The sequence below is a fragment of the Hyla sarda genome, chromosome 1 (genome assembly GCF_029499605.1).
Source record: "Hyla sarda isolate aHylSar1 chromosome 1, aHylSar1.hap1, whole genome shotgun sequence".
Lineage (NCBI taxonomy): Eukaryota > Metazoa > Chordata > Amphibia > Anura > Hylidae > Hyla > Hyla sarda.
Genome location: NC_079189.1, coordinates 212,893,485 through 212,913,273, shown reverse-complemented (window position 1 = coordinate 212,913,273; position 19,789 = coordinate 212,893,485). Strand labels below are relative to the sequence as shown.

The following is a 19,789-nucleotide window of genomic DNA, read 5'->3' as shown; positions in this document are numbered from 1 at the left end:
CTCACTGCTGGGTGAGGGATCTGGAGGAGGGGACCCTACAGGTACACTGGATTGATGCCAGTCAGACAGTCCTTAATCTTTTTGGGTATTCTACACCACCAGGTCGCCCGTTGGATGGGCCGCACTGCAGTACTCCGCTTTCTGTGGGAGGTTTGGTGGAGTGACCCTGTGCACTAAGAAATCCTGTTCCAGTCGGCCAGACGGTTTTCCACATGGCTTACCACTACATCAGGTAAACTACCATACACTTTCCACACCGTGGACGGTAGTTCAGGTAACCCACTGCCAATGTGTAGTTCCGAATGAGTCTACCCATGTGGCACCATGGGACTTATTCAATGCACCACATTACTGGTGTGCAGAGTTCCCTACGTTACCAGGTCCCTCTCTGCATGCCTGTTACTGTTTTGAAGGCTGGTATCTCCCTTCACTGTGTGTTTCCGTATGCGGGACCCGGCGGGCCTGGGTCCCTGTGCCACATAGCCAGACACTGTCTGCATGATTTTTTCTAATCCACCAGGTCACCTCCCCCGTTTCTACCGATGCCACGGCTGCAGTCTGGTGGCAGGGACCTTCTCAGCAACATCAGCATCACTCTGTTCCCCTTTCTAAGGTTGCAGTGTTGGTCTGTTAGAGACATACCTCCCTTCCTTCAGGTCCTTTGGATGTCTGCGGTTTCTTTTGTGTCTGCAGTCTTGGTACCCCACTACTATTGTGAGGTGCCCATGTCTGTGTCCCTACATATGCTAAGGCTGCTCTGTAAGTGTAGTGCCCACCTTTCCTTCTGTTCGGTGGGGTGTGCGTCGGGGCTTCCTGTGATTTTGTTTCCTCAGTTCTGCGGCAGTTTAGCAATTCTGTTATGGCATGGGGCGACAGTCAGTTCAGCCCCTCCCTATGCCTCCAGGCAGGGTTTCTGTCCTGGGTGGCTTGGGCACCTCCTCTGTTGCCTTAGTCTTCTTCCGAATTGGCTCTCAATACGTCTTGTATTTTTGCACAGCTCCATTGTGGAGGATTCCGATCCCTTTGGGGACATGAGGTGACTCCTCCCATACAGCAGTGGTTTGTTGCTGGGGCCTGGGGGATATGTCCACCCAGTACTTGTCCCGTGGCTGTGGGGCAGCATTTCCCTGCTCCTACAGTGCCTCGGGCACTTTGCCGATCCCCTTTCCACAGGGGGTTAACGGGATCAGGGTGCTTGGCATGATCAGTACCTTAGTTTCATCTCAACCACCCTTATTTTTCCCTCCGCTATGGGGACTATTTTGTTGAGCTTTTTCTGCCGCCAGGATGATGCCATCTCTCTGTTGCCACTATATAGGTGGGGTACTCTGGCTGGGCCCTTGTTTTTTTGCTGAGCGTAATCAACAGAGCTTTTTACTGTCTAGGCTTATGCGCTTACTGTCCGCCATTGCAGCCTGACTCTCTTTCTGCCTTGGTTACCTATTGCTGCTCACGCAGCCTTGGCCCTCTCCTCTGTTGTAGGAGTTTATCTTGAATGGCTGGCGACAGCTGGTCTAGCCACCGTCTGTTGTTCGGGTCCTACCATTGCTCTTCGTCTCCCTTGGTGCAGTCTCCCTGGAAGGGTTTGTTCTTCCCTTTTTTTCTGTCAGTTGACACCATAGTCTTCTGAAGTAACCTTCCTGTGCCCAGAACCTGAGAGTCCCAGCTGGGTTCCCCTTCGTTTCCCCCACCCTTCTGGCAGAATGTTTCTTTGGGGTGCTCTGGTCCTCTCGGACCACTGGGGTCCAGGACCGGTTAGTCTCCTTGGCTTGGACTCTGTCCTAGGATGCTGTGGCGTGCCTTCCTTTCTGGCGGCTCTTCCGGTTCGTTGGGCCTTTGTGATGGTTAGAGGTCTCGGGCTGGTGTAGTGATCCGGCCCAGACTCCTCCACGATCCCATTTGGTGGGGCGGCATTTCTTTTTCATGTTTCGACACGGAAGTTTGTTTGTCCTGCGGGTTTTCGCAGAGGTCTGTTTTTCCTTACTCTTCAGGTGTGAGTGTTCCAGGTGACTCAGGGACCTCCATTTCACATGTCGCCTGCTCCGGTGTTCTGGGATGCTCATTTTCAGGGTATTCCCCTTGTTTCTTGTTCATTTTATTTTACTGGTTTGTCTTCTGGGTGCCTCAGACATATCCAGTTTCCATGTCGGTCTCTCCGGTATCCAGGATGCCACCTTTTCAGGGTGTTCTGCTCCTTTATTCCTTCGGGATCCATGTCCTCCAGAGTTAGGGGGCGTTCAGGACATCTGGATTGCACCAGTCCGGCTACTGTCTCCTTCTGGGTGCTCATGGCTGGCCCCTGGGACAGGGTTTTTTGCCTACAGCTATTGTCTACAGCTGTTCAGGTCTTTGTTCGCATGCACCAGACCTCCCTAGAGCAGGTTTCCATTTTTTTTCCCGGTTTCTGGTCTCCACTTCCTGTGCTCGTCTTTTGCTCAGGCGTACACTGCTCCCTGCTGTGTTCCTTGGAGTTGTTTCCTATCTGCTTCTGGGATGGTTCCGGCCCATCTGGCTTCCTGGTTGACTTTTTTTTCTTTTCTCTTCTCTCTATATGGCCCGGGTGTCTTGAGCCTCTACAGAAGAAGGTCCCTTCCTTTTGGCATCCTAGTCCATCTCCATGGACGTGGGATGTTCCGGGAGCTCAATTTTTGTGCCTGGGGGCTCGTTCGCAGGCTTTGTGGACACGTGTGTTCGGTCTCCGGACTGATAACCACCAGAGGCCAGAGGAAAGGTATTTTTCCCACCCGAGGGGACTGCTTCGGGACATCCCCTCAGTAAGGGGTCAGTCACCCAATTGTCACCCACTCATTGTAAAATCTCTCTCGTAGCATTCATTGGGGGACACCACACCCACCCATTTTTATTTTCACTTTTTGTCCGGATGATCCTTTCCAGTTGTGTGTTTTTTTTTTTTGTTTGTTTTCTATCAGAGATTCTTTTCTAGTGTCCTTCGGACTTGTTCTTTGTTGGCTTTTCCTACTGCTTTGTGACAAAACTGATTACCTCACTTCCAGTGGGCGGGTATATCCCAACAGGGAGGAGCAGACTTATTTTTTTTATTTTTTTTTGAGTGTCAGTGCCTCCTAGTGGTAAGAGCATATAACCATCAGTAAGGTGTCCCCCAATGAAGGCTACGAGAATGAGATTTTACTGTGAGTACAAAAAAATCTCCTTTTTGTAGAATAACACAGAATTTCTTCATTTGTTTAAACCACAGCTTTCATGTGTCTTGGCATGCTCTCCACCAGTCTCACATTGCTGTTGGGTGACCTTATGCCACATCTGGCACAAAAGTTCAAATAGCTTGGCTTTGATTGTTGTGACCATCCATCTTCCTCTTAATCAAATTCCAGAGGTTTTCCATTGGGTTCAGGTCTGGGGAATGGGTTGGCCAGGACAGGGGCTTGACCTGGTGGAGGTCCTCCATCCACATCTTGCTTGTCCTGAATGTGGAACTCTACAGTCCTAGGAGACTCTCTCCTAGGACTGTATCCACCTTTTCCAGCCCACTGGAGCACCTGAAAGCTGAACTAATTTATGCAGGCTAAAGTCAGCAAACGCAGAGCCGAGAAGTTTGTGACGAATCTAATCACTGTAACTTCGCTCATCTCTACCCATGACGATACCTAATGTTTTATTTTTTTACACTTGGGAAAAGAGGATTTTTATTTTTATTGGGGGTTTGCCTTATTCACATCTATTTAGACTACTTATGTCCACATAGAGATAAGATTGCAATTACTGATCACTGCTATGCAGAGTTTTACCCTCATCTGTGGAGTTTTAACCAGTCTGTGGAGTACTGAATAAGAAATGTGATCAGCCCATATTTATCATGTGCCCTGCACATGTAATAAATTTGGTGCAGGTACACCGTTTTCACCACATTAATGGGGTATAAAGACACGCACCCACTCCTCTCTTGATGACTTCCCCAATTGTCCTTAAGGGGCTAAAGATTGTAGTCAACTGCACTTTAAAATTCTCACAGAACCTTTTGCAGAATGGACTGAAATGAATTTTCATTAGAAGGGATGCCAATGTACAGTGGTCCCTCAACATACGATGGTAATCCGTTCCAAACGGACCGTTTGTGGAAACCATCGCATGTTGAGGGATTCCGTGCAATGTAAAGTATAGGACAGTGGTCTACAACCTGCGGACCTCCAGATTTTGCAAAACTACAACACCCAGCATGCCCGGACAGCCATTGGCTGTCCGGGCATGCTGGGTGTTGTAGTTTTGCAACATCTGGAGGTCCGCAAGTTGTAGACCACTGTTAGAGGAAGTTGTACTCTCCTGTCCCCGCCGCTCCGGACAGTCACCGCTGCCCGGGGTTGCCATCAATCGCTGTCCCCGAGGTCCCCGACATCCGCGCTCTCCGTCGTCGCCATCACGTCGCTACGCACGCCGCTCCTATTTGATGACGGGATGGCGTGCGCAGCGATGTGATGACGTCGATGGAGAGGATCCCGAAGAGGACGTGCCGGAGCCCCGAGGACATGTAAGTGATCGTCAACGGACCACACGGGGCACCGTAAATGGCTATCCGGTGGCAGCTGAAGCAGTCTTCGCTGCCGGATAGCCGTTTATGCGATGGCCCCGAAATACAAAAGCATCGTATGTTGATGCTGCCTTCAGCATGCGATGGCCTCTGAGAGGCCATCGCATGTTGCAATTATCGTATGTCGGGGCCATCGTAGGTCGAGGGGTCACTGTATTATCCGTAGTGTGTGGGGAATCATAAATGGGACTTTAGCTTATTAGTCAAGGAATGAACTGTCAACACTATTTATATTACCGAGCGGTTTACACTGCCAGATTTAGCACATGAATGCAAGTTTAGACATTCTTCTGTTACCCTTATTTGTCGCATACCAGAAAAAGCAAAAAATTACATGTGAACCGTCGAGTAGTGAAACGTAGAGGCATGTTGGCAGCGGTTAAACCACATGATTCTTTAATAAAGTTAAAGTTCCTTGTTTTCATAGGTCGGGACACAGAACAAGGGGATTCTGATAACCGTCGCATGTTCCGCTATCCTGACAGCCACCAGCTATTTGTTGGGAACTTACCTCACGATATTGATGAAAGTGAACTGAAGGAGTTTTTTATGAGTGAGTACCTTTTGGATTATTTTAAATATTAGACTTCTTTTATATTGTTTATTTATATAGGGGGAAAATGTATCCAAACCTGTCCTGAAAAGTTGCTGTGTTACCCATAGCCGGTTTTGATAAATCTCCCTCATAGTCGCCAAAATGTTTTTCCTAATTTGTGTTATACTTGCAGTTGTTGTCTAAACCTAGTTATGCAGCTAGAATGGAACACAATGGATAAAGTGGACAGAATGAACAGAAGCCAGTGCAGCAGAGGACATGGCGTTGGAATGCTTTGCTAAGCTGATAAAGGAAAAAAAATGGCTGCCTGGCAATCTCCAGTGTGCTTGCAGATGGCAGATATGGCCAGGCGCAATAACGTGAAAACGGCAATTTTATGCAGTTAGTGTAACTCTCATTGCCATTAATGGGAAGTGCACAAATGGTGTAGCATTGGAAGCTATGCTGTCTTGAAGTTGTGTAACAGCATAGCTACTAGGGATATGTTGTTTCCACAGGTCCAGTTAATGTCACTAGGAATTACACAAATTGCGTAAAACTGATTCTGCTTTTCTTAGCACAGGACAGGTTAGAGATGGCCAGTCAACCACTTTTCCCTATATGGGATAAATCTTTTAGGTGGTTTCTTTTTGCAACCTGTCTGCAGTTTCCAGTAATAAACAGCAAGGCTATAATGTGGGATCAACCTGAGGAATAGTACTTGGTTTTAAGTGTTTAAACTATTTTTTTTTTCCTGTAGATTAGATCTTAAAGGGGTTGAAGACCTTTTTTTTTTTTTTTTTTTTTTTTTTTTAAATCAACTGGCTCCAGAAAGTTAAATAGATTTGTAAATGACTTCTATTTAAAAATCTTAATCCTTACAGTACTTATCAGCTGCTGTATACTAAAGAGGAAGTTCTTTTATTATTGAATTTCCACAGTGCTCTCTGCTGACACCTCTGTCCATGTCAGGAACTGTCCAGAGCAGGAGCAAATCCCCATAGCAAACCTATCCTCCTTTGGACAGTTCCTAAAATGGACAGAGGTGTCAGCAGAGAGCACTGTGGTGGCTATATGGGGGCTATAAAACTGCAAATAAAAAAGTTAAAATAGTGTTAATAAATGTGATTTAACCCCTTCCCTAATAAAAGTTTGAATCCCTCCCATTTTCCCATTTAACCCCTTAAAGACCGGGTTTTTCCCGTTTTTGCATTTTCGTTTTTTGCTCCTTGCCTTTAAAAAATCATAACTCTTTCAATTTTGCACCTAAACATCCATATGAGGGCTTATTTTTTGCGCCACCAATTCTTCTTTGTAATGACGTCAGTCATTTTGCCCAAAAATCTACGGTGAAACGGAGAAAAAAAAATCATTGTGAAACACAATTGAAAAAAACGACGTTTTGTATCTTTTGGGGCTTCCATTTCTACTTAGTACATTTGTCGGTAAAAAGGACACCTTTATCTTTATTCTGTAGGTCCATACAGTTAAAATGATGCCCTACTTATATAGGTTTGATTTTGTCGTACTTCTGGAAAAAATCATAACTACATGCAGGAAAATTAATACGTTTAAAATTGTCACTTCTGACCCCTATGACTTTTTTATTTTTCTGCGTATGGCGCGGTATGAGGGCTCATTTTTTGCGCCGTGATCTGGTTTTTAACGGTACCATTTTTGCGTTGATAGGACTTATCGATCGGACTTATTCATGATATAAAAAGTGACCAAAAATGCACTACTTTGGAATTTTTTTGCGCGTACGCCATTGACCGTGCGGTTTAATTAACGATGTATTGTTATAATTCAGACATTTCCGCATGCGGCGATACCATATGTTTATTTTTATTTACACTTTTTTTTTTTTTTTATGGGAAAAGGGGGGTGATTCAATCTTTTAATAGGGGAGGGGTTAAATGATCTTTATTCACTTTTTTTTTTTTTCACTTTTTTTTTTTTGCAGTGTTATAGCTCCCATAGGGACCTATAACACTTTACACACTGATCTATTACATTGATCACTGGTTTCTCATAGGAAATCCCGAACAGCCCACTGAGCTAACCAGCATACTTTCACTTTAGACGCGGCGTTCAACTTTGAACGCCGCGTCTAAAGGGTTAATAGCGCGCGGCACCGCGATCAATGCCGTGCGCTATTAGCCACGGGTTCCGGCCGTGGCCCCGCGTTATAGATCGGGAGCGGACACATGACGTTCCAGTACGTCATGTGTCCTTAAGGGGTTAAAAAAACGATGTAAATAAAAATAAACCTGGTATCGCCGCGTGCATAAATGTCCAAACTATAAAAGTATATTGTTAATTAAACCGCATGGTCAATGGCGTACACATAAAAATACATTAAAAAATTAATAAAAAGTGATCAAAAAGTCTATTCAAAACAAAAATTGTACCGATAAAAACTTCAGATCACAGCGCAAAAATTAGTCCTCATACTGCCCCTTATACAGAAAAATAAAAAAGTGGGGTCAGAAGAGGACATTTTCAACATATTAATTTTGCATGTAGTTATAATTTTTTATTTTTTTTTGTAGTAAAATAAAATCAAACCTATACAAATTGGGTATCCTTGCGACCGTATGGACCTACAGAATAAATATAAGGTGCAATTTTTACCGAAAAATGCACTGCGTAGAAACACAAGCCGCAAAAAAATACAAAATGGCTTTTTTTTCCTTCAATTCTGCCCCACAAATTATTTTTTTTCTACTTTTGGTGTAGATTTTGTAGGGAAATTAGTAATGGTATTACAAAGTAAAATTGTTGGTGCAAAGAACAAGCCCTCATATGGATTTTTAGGTGTAAAATTGAAAGTGTTATCATTTTTAGAAGGTGAGGAGGAAAAAAACAAGTGCAAAAGTGAAAAATCGCCAAAGAGGGAAGGGGTTAAATAAAAAAAAAAGTTTGTTATAATTCTGAGGGGTTAAGGCCAGGTTAATGTTAGCGTTGAGCTTCCTTTAAGGGAGCCCAGTTCTCAGTCCATTCAAGAGACTAGGAATGTCCAGATACCATTTTATTTTATTTTTTTAAAGACAGAGTACGAGTAGCGATACTTTTTCTTAACCCCTTAAGGACCAGGGACGTACCGGTACGTCCTTGGTCCTGCTCTTGTGATATAACGCGGGGTTACACAGTAACCCCGCGTCATATCACGGCGGGCCCGGCGTCATAATGAAGCCGGGACCCGCCTCTAATAGCCCGCAGCGCCGATCGCGGCGCCGCGCGCTATTAACCCTTTAGCCGCGCGCTCAGAGCTGAGCCGCATCCCGAACAGCTGACAGGACAGCGGAAGGGCCCCTTCCTGCCTCCTCGCTGTCCGATCGCCAAATGACTGCTCAGTGCCTGAGATCCAGGCATGAGCAGTCATGCGGCAGAATCGTTGATCACTGGTTTCTTATGAGAAACCAGTGATCAATGATGATCAGTGTGTGCAGTGTTATAGCCCCCTATGGGAGCTATAACACTGCAAAAAAAAAGTGAATAAAGATCATTTAACTCCTCCCCTATTAAAAGTTTGAATCACCCCCCCTTTTCCAATAAAAAAAAAAAACACAGTGTAAATAAAAATAAACATATATGGTATCACCGCGTGCGGAAATGTCCGAATTCTAAAAATATATCCTTAATTAAATCGCTCTGTCAATGGCGTGCGCGCAAAAAAATTCCAAAGTCCATAATAGTAAATTTTTGGTCACTTTTTATATCATTTCAAAATGAATAAAAAGCGATCAATAAGTCCTATCAATGCAAATATACACGGAAAAATAAAAAAGTTATAGGGGTCAGAAGATGACCATTTTAAACGTATTAATTTTCCTGCACGTAGTTATGATTTTTTCCAGAAGTCCGACAAAATCAAACCTATATAAGTAGGGTATCATTTTAATCGTATGGACCTACAGAATAAATATCAGGTGTCATTTTTACCGAAAAATGTACTACGTAGAAACGGAAGCCCCCAAAAGTTACAAAACAGCGGTTTTTTTTTCAATTTTGTCGCACAATGATTATTTTTCCCGTTTCACCGTAGATTTTTGGGCAAAATGACTGACGTCATTACAAAGTAGAATTGGTGGCGCAAAAAATAAGCCATCATATGGATTTTTAGGTGCAAAATTGAAAGAGATATGATTTTTAAAGGCAAGGAGCAAAAAACGAAAATGCAAAAACGGAAAAACCCCCGGTCCTTAAGGGGTTAAATACTCGCCAATGCCAATTACGGATACTTATTTCAATGTCATGGGACAGCGTTTTTTTTTTTTTTCCCTTAAAGGGGTTATCCAGGAAAAATCTCTCTATCTATCTCTCAACTGGCTCCAGAAAGTTAAACAGATTTGTAAATTACTTCTATTAAAAAATCTTAATCCTTTCAGTACTTATGAGCTTCTGAAGTTTAGGTTGTTCTTTTCTGTCTAAGTAATCTCTGATGACATGTGTCTCGGGAACCGCCCAGTTTAGAAGATGTTTGCTATGGGAATTTGCTTCTAAACTGGGCGTTTCCCGAGACACGTGTCATCAGAGATTACTTAGACAGAAAAGAACAACCTTAACTTCAGAAGCTCATAAGTACTGAAAGGATTAAGATGTTTTAATAGAAGTAATTTACAAATCTGTTTAACTTTCTGGAACCAGTTGATATACAAAAAATTTTTTTTTTTCCTGGAATACCCCTTTAATGGTACGTTCACATGTACAGGATCCTGCACAGATTTGATGGCAGGATTTGTAACTGCAGGATTAGAAGCTGTGCTCAGTCATTTAGTTTACATTTTAAATCGGCAGCAGAAAATCCTGTGCATCAAATCCTGCGCATCAAATCTGCGTACATGTGAACGTACCCTTAATGAGGAAAAAGGGGTGGGGTGATACAAATTTTTTACTGGGACTATTACATGCAATCTGTAGATTGCATACACTGATCAATTCTATGCCTTGGCATAGTATTGATCAGTGTTATCGGCGCTCCTTTACTACTGCCTGCAGTAAAGGAGCAACGGTCGGGCGCACAGAGCAGGGTAAGGGACCTCTGGCCGTCCTCGCAACTGATCGGACACTGCGATAACACCGCAGTGATCCCGATCAGCATCCCTGAGCTTAACCAGCAGTACATCTCATAACTTTAAGGTATCGGGGACATTTGTACAAGTACCAGTATCTGTATCGGGACATCCCTAGTTGACACAGTAAAAATAAAATACTGCAGGTCTGCCCTTTTCCCCCTCTGCTTAAGGAAGCAGGGTTTTTCCGTTTTTGCATTTTCATTTTTTCCTCATCACCTTCTAAAAATCATAACTCTTACAATTTTGCACCTAAAATTTCATATTATGGCACACTTTTTGCGCCACCAATTCTACTTTGCAGTGACATTAGATATTTGACCAAAATATCCATGGCGAAACGGAAAAAAAATTCATTGGGCAACAAAATTGAAGGAAAATGCCATTTTGTAAGTTTTGGGGGGGGGGTCCGTTTCTACGCAGTGCATTTTTCGGTAAAAAGGACACCTTCTCTTTATTCTGTAGGTCCATACGGTTAAAATGATACCCTACTTATATAGGTTTGATTTTGTATTACTTTTGTATTGTATTACTTTAGCTATTTTGAACTTTGGAATTTTTTTGCGCGTACGCAATTGACCGTGCTGTTTAATTTACAATATATTTTTATAGTTCGGACATTTTTGCACGCGGCGATACCACATGCGTTGTTTTTTATTTTTTTTATTTTTTAATGGGAAAAAGGGGGTGATTCATTTATTAGCGAAGGGGTTAAATGGTCTTTAACTTTTTTTTTTTCACACTTAATAGCGCGCCGCACAAAGATTGGTGCCGCGCGCTATTAGCCAAGGGTCCCGGCTTTCTTTAGCTGCCGGGATCGACCCGGTATGACTGCGTGACCCCGCGTTATATACCGGGACCAGGCGCAGGGCGTACAGGTACGTCCTGCATACTTAGGCGGTTAAATATTTTTTTAATGATCATAACACTGTTTATATTTGTCTAACCCAACAATTTGATTGTCATGAAATTTTGCAGGTTATGGAAATGTGATGGAACTCCGCATTAATACCAAAGGTGTTGGCGGGAAACTTCCCAACTTTGGTTTTGTCGTGTTTGATGATTCTGAACCTGTTCAAAGGATTTTGCTTGCAAAAGTATGTATCCATATTAGACTACTAGAACCCATTCACACAATGAAAGTTTAAATAATTTTGAAAGCAAAAAAAGCTAAGGAAAGTAAATCTTGTACTCTCTATATAGTTTTTTTCAGGTCAAGTTAATGCTCAGTTGTACACCAACAAATAGTCACTGTCACCAACATAAAATATTGATATGTTGCAGAAATAGAAATTCTAACACTTATCTTTAATGTCTTTTGAGAATATTGTGGTTTTAAACTTATATTTGGTGGTTATAATTCTACTACCTGGCCCCATACAGGTTAGTTTGATATGTTCAGTTCCTGGTCATGTTATCTATGTTCCCATAGCACATCATCTGGGTCTCTGCAGCAGGTGCTGAGACAGTCAGGAAATGAAAGATGATACAGCTTTCCTCTGTCTACTCACGGACATGCCCTCTGCTAGAGAGAGGAATGTAGGGAACATGAGCATCCCAACGGGGCTGTCATCTGGCCGGAACTAGAGTCAACACAAACAGGAACAGGATGCAAATTGTCCATCCAGCTCTGTCTAGCCAGGTGTAAAAGTTTCCCCCCAAAAAATAGTACGTACATATACATACATGATTCATAGAAATCAAACTGTATTGATAGCTACCAACTATATTGGTCTTTAGAACTTTAATTTAGTTTTCTGATTCTGCTCTTTTCTAGCCAATTATGTTCCGTGGTGAAGTTCGGCTGAATGTTGAAGAAAAGAAAACTAGGGCTGCCCGTGAAAGGGAGACTCGTGGCGGCGATGACCGTAGAGATGTGCGTCGCAATGACCGTGGTGCTGGGGGACCTCGTGGAATCATTGGTGGAGGGATGATGCGTGATAGGGATGGGAGAGGCCCCCCTCCACGAGGTGGGATGGCACAAAAGCTGAATACAGGAAGAGGATCAGCATCTATGGAGGGCCGTTTCACTGGCCAACGTCGCTGAAAATCATTAACACAAAGTCCAATCTACAGTGGTACATTATTCGTCGTGTTTGCATTCTTGTTAATTTTTAGCTTTGGAATGTGACACAGCCTTCTTTTTTTCACCCCTTTCTTCCCCATAAGTTCTTTGATGTGGAAACATCTTTTTGTTTGCAGTTTTCAATTGAGGTGAATTTTTTTTTTTCTGTTTTTTTCCCAACAGAAATTTAAAATGTTAATTTATACATCCCAACTTGCTGACTGAGATGACCATTAGCACTGCAAGTATTTCCAAGGACACTGGAGGCCCATGTCCTAATAGAGTTCTGTTGCACTTTGCAAGTATTATGGTTTCTTTATTGGAAACAAAAGTAGTGCAGTGTTTCTCCCTACCCCTAGTACCTGTGTCAATGAAGGAACGAACGGTTAATTACGCATCAGACCCACAAAAGAGCTTCTACCATGAACACATAATAAGTTTGTGAGGTGATGGCATTTGGTCTGTTACCACAAAGAACCTGTGCTGTGCATATCAATAGTCCGTCCTCTGGAGTTTAAATAAATTCTGAACTTAACCCTAACCTGACTTCAGAGGGTATGATCAGAAGTAGTCAAATGTTTAACAGTGAAGAATTATTGCACTTGCCCATCTGTACTACAAGCTGGCAGGCTGTTCTTGTGACTGCAGCCTGCCCGCCAAGCCCTTTTTTCCAGCTTTGTACAGCAAAACGACATACAAAAGTGTACTCAATTGTATTTAGTTCTCTGGTAATGTAATAAGCATGACGGTGCCTTCTATGAATACATCATTCCAGTCCTTGCTGGTGATTTTGTACAGTGAATGATTTACTGTGCTGCAAAGCCAAACTGCTTCAGTACATTCAAGATTCTGCCTAACCAAACTGCAGTATGTGTACATCAGTAGATTTTTTTTTCTTATATATATATTTTTTCTTTTCCATCGTAACTACCATTGGTATACAGTTACCAATAGTGGAGGGGGGCTACAGTGTGCAAGGAGGACTAATGGTCTTGTCTCTGTTTGAAGCCCTAACTGTAACTCCCGTAAGTGCATATAAAGTGGATGATCTGTAAATGGTGCCCTGCAAATGTCCAGTCGCACATCTCTGTTAACCGCTTCACATCCTATTGGACTTGGAAGCAGAGGAATTCCGTCCGTGCTCCTATAAACAAACAGCAGCTCTAAGTGTATTGCACTTTATATTCTAATACAGGGTCATTTTCTAAAATTTTTCATTTCACTTTTTTATTTTTTTCTTCCTTATTTTGCACAATGTTTGAAGAAACTGTCCTGAAATGCATTTCTCATAGCCTAGGAGAAAAGTTTTCCCCATTGCTCTTTTTGATATTTGTTGCACGTGTCTTCAAGCGGAAATGTGGGATTGCACAGTTTTGGGACAGTTGCCTGCCTATAACAATACATTCCATTAAACGATCAATGTAGCAGAAGATACCGACCTGCAGTAGTCACTTTCAGTGATGACTTTGAAGGACAAAGTGTGAACACTTAAAGCTGCCTCTGGAAGCGCAGGAAACCTTTAAAATCCATACTAGCAAAAATGCACATGGAGTAACATGCTGCTTTTGACTTATGCAACTGTTTGCTGAGCCTCTTGAAACTAATGATTGTGCACAAGGTATTCTCCAGTCCACTAGGCAAAATCAGACTCTTGCATATGTCAGGTTTGTTTTTTTTTTTTTTTTTTGTTTTTGGGGTTTTTCTTTCTTTACCGTTTTCCCTTTACTTTGTCACTTGACGTCTTCTGCTTTTGATAGCAAGTCTTGCACTATTTCATACATTTCTGGGACACAGATTTCTCATGGTTATAATTTTATATATACATATATATATTTTGTGTTATAAAAGTTTTACATTTGCAATCTGTTACCTGGAAGTATTGTACTTGAATTCCCTAGTATACAACAATGCTTGGACTGGTTTTTCATGTCATTCCAATGTATCCAAGGGAAAGTTTGCCAGCATTTTTTTTTTTCCTTTTTAATTATTCTTTCTGATTATAATTTTTTTTTTTTTTTGTCCCCCTGTTATTGTTTGAACCCCTGTCACAACCAGAACTGTCTGATGGCAAATAGAACGGGACTGAGTATAACATACCGTACTAGAGGAGCATCAGAGCCATTAAGCTTTCAAGTCTGCTTCATATTTGAATACCTTGAATAAACCTTATACATCTGAAATGTTTACTTGGTGACTGTTCACCTACTTTATTGTGTACATTTAAGTGTTATTGTCTTAATCTCTCAGTAAATGTACCTCATCCAACATGGCCACATTCTCCCCTTTTCATTGTGTTGGGCAGTTGGTTTATTGTAGTAACCTATCATCATTGCACTTCTGTTTCAGCGCAATTGGCGTAGTATGGTTACCTAGCTGTAGAGGACAGTGGTGAAGATTTTTTTTTGTTTTTCCATCCTTATTGCTGTAATGTGTTAAACATTATGCCAGTAGAATATAGTCCTTTTTGGATAGTATTTTTACTTCAGTTTCCATATTTTGAATGTGTTGAAACTAAAACGTTTGACAATAAACTACTGATGTCTACAGCGTGGCTGATCTCCCTAATTCAATGTTGAAGGCTGTTATTTATTTAGTGTTTAAGGTTTTTCATTTTTCCACACTATACAAAATGCGTTTATTTTTCTGATTAATACATTTTCTACCCTATAACTAAACAATATTTAAATGTATTTAAAGGTAATGCCTATTTTAGGCATACTGTTCAACTAAAATAGTGTGTATTAGTGGTAACTTCACCTTATTCAGAAACAGCCAGGTACCCAAAGGCTATAACACACACTACTGCACAACTTGAGTAAAGTGGTAGGTACCCTCTTGGCTATACATGCCAAAGAGAACCTTGGCACTTCAGTTGTGGCCAAAAGTTTTACGACTAACACATTTTAATTTTAACAAAGTTTTCTGCTTTAGTATACCATAGAAAGAGATATATATAGAAAATTTATTGCAGTGCAGTTATGGGCATTTCATAAGTTTTTAAACTATTATTGACAAATGCATAAAGTTTTTGCAAAGACTCAATATTTACAGTATTGACCCATCTCTTCCAAAACTTCTGCAATTCTCCCTGGCATGTTGAATATCCATTTCTGAACCGACTGAAAACACACACAGTTCTTGGAGTTTCCTAATTTCTGTATTTTTGCCTGTTAGTTGATGATTGAGCACAGGTTCTCTATAGGATTTAGATCTAGGGAATTTTCTTGCCATGGACCAAAAATGTTTAGGGTAGAGTCAATCTGGGCAGATACACAACGTATTTGATGCGCCATGCTTTTCAAGTTTAGGGTCACACTGGGAGGATGTGCAGTGTATTTGACACAGCAGGAAATATGTTGTGTATGCGCTAGGAGCAGACACGGGGCTTTTCCCACCGCAGCCCTGTGTCTGCAGTAAGGTTTGGGAGCCAGCCACATGTCACAGTTATGCTGGTGTGTGCGGTCGGCCTTCGTACCTTATTGCAGACACAAGGCTGTAGCGGGGAAAGCCCTGTGTCTGCTCTTAGTGCAAACCGCGTATTTCCTGCTGCTCAGCTGATTTCTCGCAGCGCTAAATACGCTGCGCATCCGCCCAGTGTGACCCTACCCTTAAAAAAATGGTTTATAACTAAATTGCTCCTAGGTCCTTAGAAGGCACTGATCTTGCAGAATGTTTGAATACAAACAAATGCCAGGACCTCCTCCTAGGGAGGATTTTTCTACAGGATTGGTTTAACAGTGCAGAGCTTGTTCAGGAAAGGCAGCAGGTGAGTGTATGTGTCTTTGCATGCACAGAGAAGTGTCTTTTGGTGGTTGGCATGTGCCAGAAAGGGCAGCAAAAACATCAAGGACAGATTGACATTGTGCAGGAATTACAGGGACTGAACTTCTGAGGACTGGGGTAAAGTTAATCTCTCTGGTGAAGCTCCATTCAGTCTGTTTGCGAAATCTGGAAGAATTATTGTCCAGAGGAAAAAAGTGAAAGCTTCCATAAGTCCAGTTTCATGCCAACAGTAAAGCATCCAGAGCCTATTCATGTGTGGGGTTGCTTTTTATCCAAGTCAGTGAGCTCACTTACAATGGCACTGCCTGCCATAAATGAAGAATGACTTCCAAACATCTTTGTAGAGCAGCTTGGTGAGAAAATGCTTTTTTCCAGCATGATGAAGCATGTTACAAGGCGAAAGTGATAACCTGATAGTAGCTTTGTTAACAAAACATTACATTTTTGGTTCCATAGCCAAGAAACTCCCAGGATTTCATTCACCTTGAGAAACTGGTCAATCCGCAAATACCGGGTGGACAAACGCCAAAACCGTGAAACTCCAAGAATAGTTTGCCATTAGTCAGTATTTGGCCCAGAAGCTGAAATGCCAGGGGGGAAAGTACAGAAGTCATAAAAAGGAAGGATCAACACTGTAACTGAGTATTTGTATAAACTTAATGTATTTGTCAAGCTGTAAAATTTATGAAATGCTAATTGTACTTTAAAGATGCTGAAAATCAAAATGTGTCACTCTCTAAGGGGGAGGTTTATTGTAGACATTTTATTGGCTGAAATTTGTTGCAAAATTTATGCACAATTTTTTGCGCAAAAACTGCACTATTTCAAAATAGACAACTTTGGCAAAAGTGTCTGTGAAATGCAGTGCTTCATTCTAGACTATGCAGATGACCAGATTTATTAACTGCATCTTTTTTAAAAAGGTGCAAAAATATTGCACAACCGTCCAAAAATAAAAAAAATACGCAAATTTATACCACCTCTGCCTTCGAAAAATGACCTCTTACAGCAAGTTCTGAGGTGTTTTTTTTTTTTTTATATTCATTTCTGCAAAATGTATCAGTCTGTGCGCAGTTTTGATATATTTTGCATACATAAGCCAAAAACACAGCCAAAAAAAAAAGCTGTGAAGTGGCTGCGCACACACATTGATAAATCTCCCCCAAACTGTTTAGCCACCACTGTCGGCATTAACCTCTTAAACTTTTAACTCCAATAGTGCCCGGGGTGCAAAAACACTTTAATTTATGTTGCATCGGTATCGGCATCCCGTTCCTCTGCTGCTGCTCGTCTTCATGCTTCTTAGGCTTGAAGTGTCACACTGCGGTTAGCGTATCGCTGGCCATAGCGATGTCGGTCAGTAATAGGCTGAGCACACTGTCATGTAAGGAGCCTGGGCCGAATCCTTACATGACAGCCGAGCAGCCCCGGAGGAACGGGACGCCGATGCCAGCGCAACGGGAAACATAGGAAGGTGAGTTAAAGGTTTTTTGTTTTAGTTTTTGCAGCCCGGCCACTATTGGAGTTAAAAGTTTAGGACACAGCCCATTTTGGCCTTAAGGACACATTGCATATACGTTTTTCCCCCCCTCTCCTTTTAAAATCCATAACTTATTTTTCCACCTACAGACCCATATGAGTGCTTCTTTTTGTGCGACAAATTGTGCTTTGTAATGACATCTTTCATTTAACCATAAAATGTTCCTGAAAATCAAAAAAATGTATTATTTGTGAGTGGAAATTTATAAGAGAACTGCAATTTTGCTACTTTTTGGGGGTTTGGTTTTTACTCAGTGCACTTCATGTTAAAAATGATACTATAACTTTATTCAGGAGGTCAATACGATTAAAACGATACCCAATTTATATAGTTTTTCTATTCATTGTACTACTTTTAAAAAAATGCTAACTTTTTTTTTTTTTTTTACAAAATTGGTATGCATAAAATTTGTCCCTTTTTTGACCCCTTATAACTTTTTTATTTTATTTTTCAGTATACAAGGATGTATGAGGGCTCTTTATTTTTTTTTTTTTTCACCGTGATCTGTAGTTTTTTATCTGTACCACTTTTGTTTGGATGAGAGGGTGGGGGGAGGGGGGGGGTGGAGTAACCGCACACACCCGTATGTGGGAACCGGAGGCAATGATTTCCTATGGACCCGTATCAGCTGACCGGAGTGCAACGCAGCCTCCGGTCGGCTCCGTTTTGGCCCGCATGCGGATCCCCGCCCGGACCTAAAACCGTAGTTGACTACGGTTTTAGATCCGGTCGGGGAACCGCATGCGGGCCAAAACGGAGCTGACCGGAGGCTACGGTGCACTCCGGTCGGCTGATACGGGTCCATAGGAAATCATTGCCTCCAGTTCCCGCATACAGGTGCGTGCGGTTCCTCCGCCCCCGTATGCGGGAAATGGTGGGTGAAAACATGGTGTGAATGCACCCTTAAATAGGTTAAGCCCAGGTTACATCATTAGATCAGAGGCAGGTAAGGGGACCCTCCTCTGCCATTTTAGCAAATGGAACCCCCACAATCATGTCGCAGGGGTTCCGTGAGCTCCCCTTAGCAACCGGCAAGTTCTACTTTCACTTTACACCCTGTACAAAATTATTATGCAAACATTTTTCTCATTTACCTGAATAATTGATGTAAATAAGTCAGCATAATTCTCATGTTATCAACTAGCAGTTTTTTTATGCTGCTTGACCACTAGGAGGCGGACACTAGGCAAAAAAAGTCAGCCCCTCCCAGCAGGATATACCTACCCACTGACTAAGTTTTAGCTTGGTGTCAGTAGGAGGCAGACTCAAGTCTGGAGCTCTCCAGACCTCGTCTTTTTTTTCTAGTTAGTTCCAGTTAGATATTTTTTTTTTTCTTTTATAGGTTGGGATGACAGGAGCATGGCGCTGCCTGGTCTCCCACTTTCGAGGAAGGGGCACAGCACATAAGGTAGGTACCATTATCCCCTCGCCAACAGTCAGTTACAGGCAGTCGACCCTGAGTCTGGGTCCCCCTCAGCCCATGCTTGCCCTGCCTTTTTGCAGCCTGGCATGATGCAGCCCGGCAACATACTGGCTGAAGACACCTTGGGTGAGTATTTCAGCCGCAGTGCTATGTATCACTCCCCTGCCCCCCCCCCCCCCTTATTTTTTTTTTTCTTGCAGCATCGGGCAAAGGACTTTTTTATTCAGGGCATTCTTTATTAGGGAGGGAGGGTGAGAGTCGTTCAGTCTGGGGTTTTAGGTAAGTTCCAGCATAGGGTCCTGCACGCACCTATTTACTGTAACTTTTGCAGCCACAGTGTGGCTTTGCTGCAGCTCCTCATTTCTATGTTATTTAGCTGTGGCAGTTGGGCGCTATGCACTCCGAAGCCGCAGCCACTTCTGCCTTGTTCTGAGCAGGGCCAGCAGTCTTCAGTTCTCCGACCCCAGCTCTTGTCAGTTCCAGCAGGTGCTGGTGCTTTCACATATAAGAGCGGGACCAGCACTATGTAGGGTCAACTCCGGTCCTGCTCCCCGGCCCGCCATGCTACTCACGTGGGAACCAGAGGTCACGTTTTGGATACCTGGCTCCTCTCCCTGTGCTGTGCTATCCATTCAGCCTACATCTTGCCCTCCAGGGGCCAGGGAGGCCTACTATCTTGCAGCAGCGTGCATTCCTGAGGTCATAGCTGACTCCTTCCCGGGTTCTCTCCTCCCCTGCTGCTGCACCTGCTGCCGTTCTCCACAGCTTCAGGACACAGGAACTTGGGTGAGCTCGCTCCTTGTT

The 19,789-nt window shown here is 42.7% G+C and overlaps 2 protein-coding genes across 10 annotated transcripts in view; one reads left to right on the top strand and one right to left on the bottom strand.

Annotated features, from left to right (window-relative positions):
• Positions 1-14,790, top strand: part of G3BP2 (G3BP stress granule assembly factor 2) — a 70,020-nt gene extending 55,230 nt beyond the window's left edge. For all 5 annotated transcript variants that reach the window (XM_056568298.1, XM_056568324.1, XM_056568315.1 and 2 more), the window contains 3 exons: positions 4,992-5,117; positions 11,153-11,271; positions 11,952-14,790. In XM_056568298.1, the coding sequence (XP_056424273.1) occupies positions 4,992-5,117; positions 11,153-11,271; positions 11,952-12,221 (515 nt within the window). In that variant the 3' untranslated portion in view covers positions 12,222-14,790. The remainder of the gene's footprint in view (positions 1-4,991; positions 5,118-11,152; positions 11,272-11,951) is intronic.
• Positions 1-19,789, bottom strand: part of USO1 (USO1 vesicle transport factor) — a 182,426-nt gene that overhangs the window by 135,691 nt on the left and 26,946 nt on the right. The gene's annotated exons all lie outside the window — the stretch shown is intronic.